Source organism: Arachis ipaensis, chromosome B01, assembly GCF_000816755.2.
Source record: "Arachis ipaensis cultivar K30076 chromosome B01, Araip1.1, whole genome shotgun sequence".
NCBI lineage: Eukaryota > Viridiplantae > Streptophyta > Magnoliopsida > Fabales > Fabaceae > Arachis > Arachis ipaensis.
The window spans coordinates 7792534-7803109 of record NC_029785.2 but is presented as its reverse complement, the minus strand read 5'-3'; the positions used below and the strand labels follow the sequence as shown (position 1 = coordinate 7803109).

General features: G+C 41.5%; 1 protein-coding gene and 1 long non-coding RNA gene across 2 annotated transcripts; both read right to left on the bottom strand.

Annotated features, from left to right (window-relative positions):
- LOC110269263 lies at positions 4377–5709 on the bottom strand. The gene is made up of 3 exons (XR_002358270.1): positions 5284–5709; positions 4804–5199; positions 4377–4731 (listed from the first exon to the last, which is right to left on the bottom strand). It is a non-coding gene; the product is annotated as an uncharacterized LOC110269263 (long non-coding RNA).
- LOC107616321 (fasciclin-like arabinogalactan protein 1) lies at positions 7663–9416 on the bottom strand. Its single transcript, XM_016318318.2, has 2 exons — positions 8586–9416; positions 7663–8488 (listed from the first exon to the last, which is right to left on the bottom strand). Exons 1-2 carry the CDS (start codon positions 9291–9293, stop codon positions 7928–7930), a joined length of 1269 nt encoding a protein of 422 aa, XP_016173804.1. The 5' UTR covers positions 9294–9416; the 3' UTR covers positions 7663–7927.

Genomic DNA, 10576 nt, shown 5'->3' with positions numbered 1-10576 from the left:
AGATCCGTCAATCTCGGACGAGGTAGAACACTTGAAGACAAATAGCGAAAAGTCTCAATGGCAGAATAGTCAACCACCAAGAAAGTCATCAATTACATTTCAGGAGGGTTCGCGTGCGGTGGAGAGACAAGCTCGGCCAGAAAAAGAAGTTACAGAACTATGTTAACAGTACAAGACGGGACGCCATCTAACATACCTATATCCAGAATCCCTGATATAACATTCACAAGCAAGGACTTTGAGACCAAAACTCCTAACCTCGACGACCCTGTTGTCATCTCGGCAACAACTGGAGACCTCCTAATCCGGAAAGTCCTATTAGACCAGGGAAGCAGTGCCGATGTCATGTTTCTATCAACCTTCAAGAAGATGCAATTGAACGAAAAAGTGTTACAACCATCCTCCGACGAACTAGTCGGATTCTCAAGGGAGAGAGTCCCTGTAACAGGTTATGTTTGGGTAAGGACGACCTTAGGGGAACATCCTCACTCGAAAACTTTAGACATCTAATATTTAATTGTTGATTGTTTTAATCCTTATAATATTATTTTATGAAAATCATCTTTAAATGCTTTTGGAGCTATAGTCTCCACTATTCACTTTTGTGTTAAGTTCTGTTTAGAGAAAGGATCTATAGCAACGGTACATTTAGACAGGAGAGAAGTGAGACAATGCTACAACGCATGTGTCAAAGTGGCTCAAACGCCAGCAACGAGGATAAACTCGGTATACAATGCCAGCGATATACCAGCCCTTGCAGAGCTGGATCCTCAGATCAATAATGAACAAAGGCCCACACCAGTAGATGATTTAAACAAGATAAGCTTGACAGAAGATAAGAACCAGTACACTAACATCGGTTCTACTTTGCCTGCAGGATACACACAGCAGGTAACAGACCTACTCCGAGCCAATGCCGACCTATTCGCATGGACCCCAGCCGACATGCCGGGGATACACCCGGATGCTATATGTCATAGGCTGCCCTTGGACCACAAAGCTCGGCAAGTAAAGCAAAAGAGAAGACAACTCGGGAAGGAAAGAATCGAAGCAGCAACAAAGGAAACACAAAAACTGATAAGTGCAGGGTTTATCCGGGAAATACAATTTACATCACGGCTGGCAAACGCAGTGATGGTAAAAAATAACTTAGGAAAATGGCAAATGTGCATGGACTTTACCAACTTAAACCGAGCATGCCCAAAAGACTCGTATCCCTTGCCATGCATTGACAAGCTCGTCGACAACACTTCTGGCTATCAAATACTAAGCTTCATGGATGCGTATTCAGCCTACAATCAGATACTCATGCACCCCGCCGACGAAGAGAAGACAACCTTCATAACCGATCAAGGAAACTTTTGTTACAGGGTCATGCCGTTTGGCCTCAAAAACGCAGGTGCTACCTACCAGAGTTTAATGGACAAAATATTCCAAAAGCAAATCGGGAAAAATATGGAGGTGTACGTGGACGACATGGTAGTCAAATCAAACACTGAAAAAGAACACCTGACCGACCTAAAAGAAGGATTCAATCAATTAAGAAAATACAATATGAGGCTCAACCCAGAAAAGTGTGCGTTTGGAGTATAGGGAGGAAAATTTTTAGGGTTATGCTCACTCAAAGAGAAATAGAGGCAAACCCCGACAAGTGTAATGCAATCCTGAACATGAAGTCACCATCAACAGTCAAAGAGGTGCAACAACTCACAGGAAGGCTAGCCGCCCTATCAAGATTTCTACCAACAATGGCAACAAGATCGGATCACTTCTTCAACACACTACGAAAATCAAAGAAGTTCGAATGGATAGAGAAATGCGAAAACGCATTTGCCGAGTTCAAACAGATACTATCATCACCACCCATACTGGCAAAACCAAAACCCGGTAACCCATTATATTGTATCTTTCAGTATCTGCTAATTCAATTTCATTTGTACTTGTAACAGAAGCAGGTCGACAACAAAACATAGTATACTTTGTCAGCAAAATCTTGCAGAATGTGAAAACGCGATACCCAACCATCGAGACGCCTAAGGCACTATTTTCAGAGCCACAAGATCATAGTACGAACGAATCAACCATTGCGACAAGTACTGATCAGGCCCGACCTTGCAGGAAGATTGACCAAATGGTCCATCGAGTTATCTGAAGATGACATAGAATACCAACCTCGAGGCCCTTTAAAATCCCAGCCACTAGCTGACTTTGTAGCAGAGTTCACCACCACCCCAGATAGTTACTCGAAATGGGAACTATACGTTGATGGAGCTTCCAACGAAGGCGGGGGAGGAGCTGGAATCGTACTCCGAGACAATAACGAACTGATAACCGAGCAATCAATAAAGTACATGTTCCCTATCAGCAACAACCAGTCCGAATACGAAGCACTTTTGGCAAGCTTACATTTGGCAAAAGAATGCGGAATACAAAGTATCAAGGTCTATTGCGACTCCCTGCTTGTGGTCCAACAGGTAAATGACCTCATCCAGGTACGCGAGCCTTCATTAGAGCAATATCATGCGCAGGTAAAACAGCTAATCACACAATTCCAAAATTTTCAAATAACACATATTAACAGAAATGAGAATCATAGGGCAGATATTTTATCTAAATTAGCTACATCAAGAAAACCAGAAGATAAGACCAACTTGTCACAAATAACACTAGAATATCCAAGTACTTGCAACAACCTTGTTTTAAGCTTGTCACGGGCAAAAGATTGGAGGACCCCATACTTCACCTTCTTGAAGCTCGGAGAAGTACCTCAGGAAGAGCCAAACCAGAAACTCTTCAGAAGAAAGGCCAGTTCCTTCACCATCATCCGTGACAACCTATATCGTAGAGGATTTTCACGATCTCTACTCAAATGCCTAGGAGAAGAAGAAGCCGACCTTGCCATGACCGAGGCTCACGAGGAGATCTGTGGCACACATGTGGGAGGCCGAAGTCTCGCAGCAAAGATACTGAGAGCTGGGTACTACTGGCCGTCGTTAAATAAAGATTGCCTGGAGAAAGTACGCAAATGTGACAGGTGCCAAAAATTTTCCCCGATCATACACAACCCGGTCGAGATGTTACACACAATAGAGGTCGCATGGCCATTTCACAGATGGGGGATGGATATACTCGGACCCTTCCCAATTTCAAAGGGTTAGGTAAAATTCCTTTTAGTAGCAATAGACTACTTTACAAAATGGATAGAGGCTCAACCACTGACTAAGATAACAGCGAACAAGGTAAAACATTTCATTTGGAAGTTTATTATATGCCGATATGGATTACCTATGGATATTGTCACTGATAATGGTAGGCAGTTCACAGATAGAAAAATAGCCTCTTTCTTATCCAATTTGAATATAAAACACCACTTTTCCTCGGTTGAGCACCCACAAACTAATTGGCTCGCCAAAGCAGCTAACAAGGTCATTTTGCAGGCACTTAAGAAAAAAGGAAATATTAGCAAAGGGAGAATGGGCCGAACTGGTACCCGAGATACTTTGGGGATACAACACTACCCCACAAAACTCGACCAACAAAACACCTTTCAAGTTGGTCTTCGGATCCAATGCCATGATCCCAGTAGAAATCTCTCAGGGATCAATAAGGACAAACCACTTTAAGGACGGCGTGAACAGCCAAACAAGGAAGACCGAATTGGACACACTAGAAAAAGTAAGAGACGAAGCAAGGATTAGAAGCGAAGCAATGCAAAAAATAATACGGAACAAGTATAACAAGCGCGTCAGACCTTGGACATTACAACAAGGATACCTCGTCCTCAGACGCTTAGAAGATGTTCAAAACCCACCAGGCCAAGGAAAGCTCATCGCTAACTGGGAGGGACCTTTCCGAATTACTAAAGTACACAGCCGAGGAGCATACTCGATACAAATTTTAGAAGGAGTCGACTTACCAAATACTTGGAACATCTCTTCATTACGATTGTATCATACTTAGTCACTTGTACATTTTAAAGCTCGGAAGGTACTCTTTTTCCTACTGCCAGGGTTTTATCCCAAATAGGGTTTTACTCGGGGAGGTTTTAAAGAGGCCGACCACTTCAGAAGCATTTAAATGACATCCAAGGTTGCACAAGACACCATTCTCAGATCATATCTACTCTAACAGAATTTCTACAATTGTAAACTTTCATATGCATTCAAAAACAAACAGCACACATCACAAACAAAGTCATAAATTGTTTGGCAACTAAACTACAAAACGAACAAAAAGAGTTCTTTGGACGGACAAAATCCGCCAAAATACAGAATAAAAGTCACAAAATCATTTCTCTCCTACATTAGCATTCTCATCCTGGACTTCATCTCCAGGCTCATCGTCAACCAGTTTTTCCCCAATCACAATCTTGGTAACGTCAAATTGACTAACGTCGAATTCGGGGGTGAACACATGAACCTGACTAACTGCTCAATCAAATTCGGCAGCGAACATCTCTAAACCACTATCTTCAAGCTCCTGAATCCGAGCAGTCAAACTTTCTTTTTCAACATCATATTCTTTTGATTGTTGTTGAAGAGTGCGGACTTGGTCCTACAGAGTTCCTATCTCACCCTCCAAGTCTTTCATCTTTTCCATCAGATCCATAATAACACCATCCCTCTCATTCAGTGATTTTTCAAGATCTGCTATCTTCCTGGCTTCCTTCTTCTCCTGAGCGCCAGATAGCTCCAGGACCCGACCAACACATAGGAGCCTGGCAGCTACAACCTACGAAAATCATCAGTTATTTATAAGTAAGATCCCAAGCAAACAAGGCAAAACAAAACCATAAAACCTTACCTAAACATATTGGCCAACTGTTTCCTTCCCAGCACCATTCAAAAGCTCAAAGTCAGAAGAACTCTGAGCAACTTTCTCAGAAAGCGCGGCATAAGGGAAATGGTCGCTCCAAACCGAGTCCAAACTCCCACCAGTAACAAAACCATGCAAACACATTTGGTTCTTCAAGTTACCCCTAACCCGGCCACTGCTGGCGAAATCAAATCCGAAAAGAACCTCGAGCGAATCCTCAGGCTCTGGACTCTTCCTCTTCTCACCCCGAGGAACCGCACTAGACTGCGCTCCTTTGGCATCCACTTCTTTCAAAACATTGCTAACTGAAGCTCCCTTTCCCTCCCGTTTTTTTCTCTAAGAAAGTACGCATCTTCGCTAAGGACAAGCTCGGAACCCTCCCACCTGAAAACGAAAGCATGCAACAAAAGCTCGGCAAATATAAACAGCAACAGTCAAAACAGCAAAAACCCTCCAAAAGCAACTCACCAATATATTCGGCCAACCCATCAGGGTTATTTTCACGCTGAAGAAGCTCAGCAGTAGACAACAACTTACCAAAAGAAAAACATTCAATAAGATACTCCAGAACAAAATCCTCTTCCTCGGACCTCCCCAAGGCATCAAGAACCGGCATAGGCTCAGGACACCAATAAAGGGGAAATCTCTCACACAACTCCTCGTCAAGGAAAAAAGGATATTTAGTCTCAGAGGAACAAATTTTCACAAACATCTTTTTAAAGCTTTTAAAAGAGGACTTAAACAAAGCGAATAAGGAACGCTCCCGATAGCTGCTTAAGTTTATCCAGAGGCCTTTACGCACTCCCTTTGATTGAAAAAGCGAGAAAAACAAGTTAGGTTAGGGCGTATGGTCCAAAAAGGCCATCAGAATTTCAAAAATGCGAAGAAAAGCCCAAGAGTTTGGATGAAGATGGGAAGAGACGCAGTTCAACTGAGTAAGAACCAGACACTCAAATTTTATGAATGGAAGTTTCACATTCAACTCAGAAAACAGGCAGGTATAAGCGTAAAAATACGCCCAATCTCCCTTCCTCTCGCAGACCCTCTCTTCTCCATTACATGCAATCAACTTAACACCACAGTGAGAACCTTTACGAACCCAGTCACAAACGTTAAGTGAAGCTAGCATCTTTGGATTTTGAAAAAGGGACGCGCGACACTTAACGCCCACATGAACCCAATCGTAAAGGTCATCCTTGACCTTGACAACTTTGTCTTCTGGCTTCATCATCACAAACCAATAAAGAAGAAAGGTGAAAACGAAGAACACTAATATCTCGAAGCCATCCTCCCCTGAAGAAGTAAAATGAAGAACTTTCCCACACACCACAAAATTTACCAACGCAAGAAACACTATCACACGATCAAATTCACAGTCAATTTCCAACCGTCGGATTGATAAACTGTTCACATGACCAACGCAACATTACCTCGAATCTAGGACCCACTAACATTTATTTCCAAACATCTTTTCAGAATACCCAAATGACAATAAATGCAACCCTTCATTTTGCTCATTTCCTTTTACCTTTTTGTTTTTTATTTTATTTTCCTTGTTTTCCATTTCTCGAGTTTTATTTCCTAAACATTCTTAGCCTGGAAGTCGGAACAAGTTAAGCTTGGGGGCTCGGATATAGGTCAAACAAGGTATAACGACAGTTGACACTAACCTTAACTTGCTCCTGACCAAAGCAAGTCAAGCTTGGGGGCTGTGATCCGTACCCACAAAACCGGCCCGACATTATACATCGGAAAGACCACATCCAACAAACAGAACGCGAGATACTAGGTCAAAGATCAGGCCAGTTAGCTTCAGGATAAGTATCCGTGCTTAAGCTCGGATACGGGGCCGAGAATTTCGGACCGACTAACGTACCTCTTCATCTTAAATAGTGCTACACAGATAGCCTCAAGCACACACATAATTCACTCTATTATTGTGATAGTTATTAAGATACTATTATCATTCCTCTGCAGAGATTGATTTAAGCATCGGAGTCCCTTTTGCAGGTGTTCCACACTGCTCGGACGAGACTGGAACTGGTGGCACAACCCTCAGCTAAAGAATACCACAAGCACTCTGGTAGCTGTCACCGACCTAAATCTCGGATCGAGAGCTGAGACAGGAACATAACCCAACTTGGTTATTGAATGATATCTTTATTTTAGTCAATTTGCACTTGCAAATTTGCCATCAATGAACTATGATGTAGATGAGTAAATTGATATTTAGGGGAACTTGCACTGTTGCACATTGATAGCTTGAAAGCACTAGATCCTGTTTTGACTAAGGTGGTTAACTAGTTTTTTACACAAAGTTGCAGCTGATATACTCTGTAAAGTCCACAATGGTGCATAATTTTCTTTTTTTTTTTTTTTGGGGGATATTATGCAAGTTAAGAGGCACAAATGATGATCCCATGTGGTTTGGCATACTCCGATAACAAAAGATTTCTGGAAGGTTAGTGAAATTATTAACAGATCCCAAAAAAGACAATTAAAATCCGAAAACAGCAACAGAGACGTTGAAAAAGTACAGGAGAATCTAGATTTCAAAGTTAGTGAGGTTTCTTGCTTTTAGTTGCACAGCTGATCAAGGTAGTTCACTTGTTATAGATCCCCCTAAAAGTGTCGCGAAAATAAGAGTTTACTCTTCTCCTATAGTCCTTTAACCGCTTAGCACATTCATCAGCCTCACATGAATATTTCCGGAACTAATTGTAGAGATAGGACCGACATAGACACATTGATAATCTCATGATTTTAACCAAATCTATAATAATCATCATATAACAAACCTAATGGTGCTTCATAGAAACAAAAGTACGCAATAATTGAAGGGGAAAAGGATAGTAAGGCAAACTCAATTTTCAATTTTCAGCTTTGCAGCTTTACAATTACATTACAATCACTCACCGCCAAAAATAAATTACATCGTCAACAAAATAGTTAATCAACTAAAAATACAAACAGTCAAAGAAAAATGCTAAAGGGAACACCATTTCAAATTCCCTTTAACTCCTAGCTAAAACAACGGCAACAGTAACAGCAACAGAGCCTTATAATTTAAGTAATTAGCTTTTCTTTCTCTTTTTGTTACAGAGGTCACAGTTTACAGCAACGAAAACCCAAAGCACAAAGTCACAACCACGAATATGACGTTAACGTACCTTGCGCCGTTAAACCTAACAGCGCCATTACCGTCGTCAGCACTCTCATCGGCGGCGTCACTGGGCGAATCCGCAGGCGCTGTTTCCTCATCTGCCGGCGCGTCGGCCGCCTTCTGCTTCTTCTTCTTTCCCCCTTTCTTCGGCGATGCAGGAGCGTCCGCGACGGCTGGCTCCGGTGCGGGCGCGGGCGAAGGAGACGGAGCCTGGGCCTTGAAAAGCTCCCTGGGAAGCAGAACCTTATCAATGGTGTAGATCGCGAGCGGGTCTTCGTCAATGAGCGTGCCAGTGATCTTGGCAGTAACAATCTTGGTCTTGAGCGTGACTTGATCACCGTCATTCTGCACGGTGAAGTCGAACTTGCTGGCTCCATCGGTAGCAAGCGTGTTCATCAAACCATTGTTTGACTTCAACATAGCCATGCTCTCATAAACAGGCGTAGCATGGTACTCCAGCAACGACGCCTTCCCAGCTGCAGTTAGGTTCTTATACTTGGGTAGGAATGCCTTCAGAAGCCAACAAAACGGTTACAACAAAGTAACTAACTAATTTGTCCAAATTGACAGTTAGGATGTAACTAACTAACTAATTAATGGTGATTACCTTAAAGGCGTCATCCATGGAGCAGAAGACGGTGAGTCCGCCATCCACATTGTCCGAAAAGGTGGACATAGCGTCGGGGGAGGCAGAGAGGGTGTCGGCGAAGACCTTGCAGCCATGGCGGGACATTATGGAGGTGAGATTTTGCTGGCTGGGTGCGGGTGTAGGGGCTTCCGCTGCGGCCGAGGGGAGTGGCTTGCTGATCTGTATTATCGATATGTTGTAAGGGATTTCCTCCAACGATTTCACGAAGAATGCGGAGAGGGCCCCGCCGTTATTCTCGGCGCCGAAGCCCACCTTTCCGCCTCGGAGGTCGGTGATGTTGACGAATCCCATGGAGCCGGGGGCGGTTCCTGTGGCCTGAAACATAGTGGCGGCAAGGGCGGTGCCGTTGGTGATTTGGTGGAGCTTCTTGGCGCCAAAGTAGTCGAGGAGGACGTGGAGGGACAGGATGTTCTTCAGAGTGTAGATGGAAGGGTGCTTCGACAGCAGCTCGTTCATGGCACCGTTATCAATGGCGCACACTGTTATGGTGGTTCGCCGGTTGATCTCCGGCGCAAGGTGAGTTAGTGTTAGGTACTTGTTGAAGGTGGAGAAGTCGGGGTGCTTCTCCAGAATGCGGGTTATGTTGTGTGCATGGGTTGTGGCGGCGGCTAAGAGGAGTAGCGTGACCACAAGGGCCGCTAGATTCGCAAGCCGGAGCGGCTGCATTTCTGAAAGGTTCCGAACTCCGAAGTTAAGACGGAGAATGAGATCTGCAGACTCGGGTGGAAACTGGAAAGTGAACACTTTAGACTGAGAAGTAAGGACAGAGAGACAAAGAAATAGTAATAAGGAGTGAATAGTAAATACTAAATAGGGCTTGAATTGGAGATTATTACGGTTTATGCCATTGTCAAGAAATGATTTGTTATAAATTATAAATATGCGGCATACGGGGCGGTGCTATGTGAGTTTGATAGCCTATTAATTATTTAATTGGGAAAAAAAATTATTATATTAAATATTATAAATTATGGTGAATTTTATGATGTTTTTGTTATGATGTTTAAATTGTCTAACTTATTTTTTAAAAAAAAAAATATTTAAAATAAAAAAAAATATTAAAATTTATTAAATATTATTTATTTACTTTTTTTAGTAACTTAGGTACAATGTGATAGGTACCATAGTATTCACCATAAACTATTAAGATTTATCCAAAAAGTCAAGTGAGTTGACATACTCGACCTACTTGGGACACGGACAATACGATCCGTACCCGACTCGACTTGTGCAATAAGTATCTTGTCAAGTGGAAACTCAGGTGAAGTCGACTTCATGTGAAGTTGATACCTAAGAGTCGTTGAATGAAAATTTAGTCAAATCAGTCAAATTATCTAACGGCTCTCAGATATAAACTTCACGTGAAGTCAATTTCACCTGAATTTACATCGTCTTGTCACCTCAATATTTTAGATGTTATATTTACATATCAACAAATTATCTTTACATAGAATAATTTTTAAAGAGTTATGCTAGATAACCAATGATTTTTTTTAACAACATGAACAATCACTAATTAAATAAAAACACACTATACTTTCAAATTACCTACCTAGATTTTAATATTATAATAACTATCTGTACACCTAATAAAATGAACATTCGATATATCTATTGTTCACATTATTTAGTATTTTTATTATTTACCTATACTTTTCTATTTTGCTATTATTTAAGAAAAAATTTTTTACTACTATAAATAGAAAAATTCAGAAGTGATGATTTAATCATTATTTATCTCTATAAATACTTCATTAGATTTATGCATTTTTCAATTCTAATTTCCATAAATTTTATCTAAAATTTTTGTTAATTTATATATCGAAATCTTTTATAATTACCCTGTCATTATTTGAAGTAGACACAAAGTCATCTCAGTTCCTTCAATCAATTCTTAAAGAGAGTGGTTCATCTCAAAAAATTTTCCTTAATTATTTAATATGGTGTGA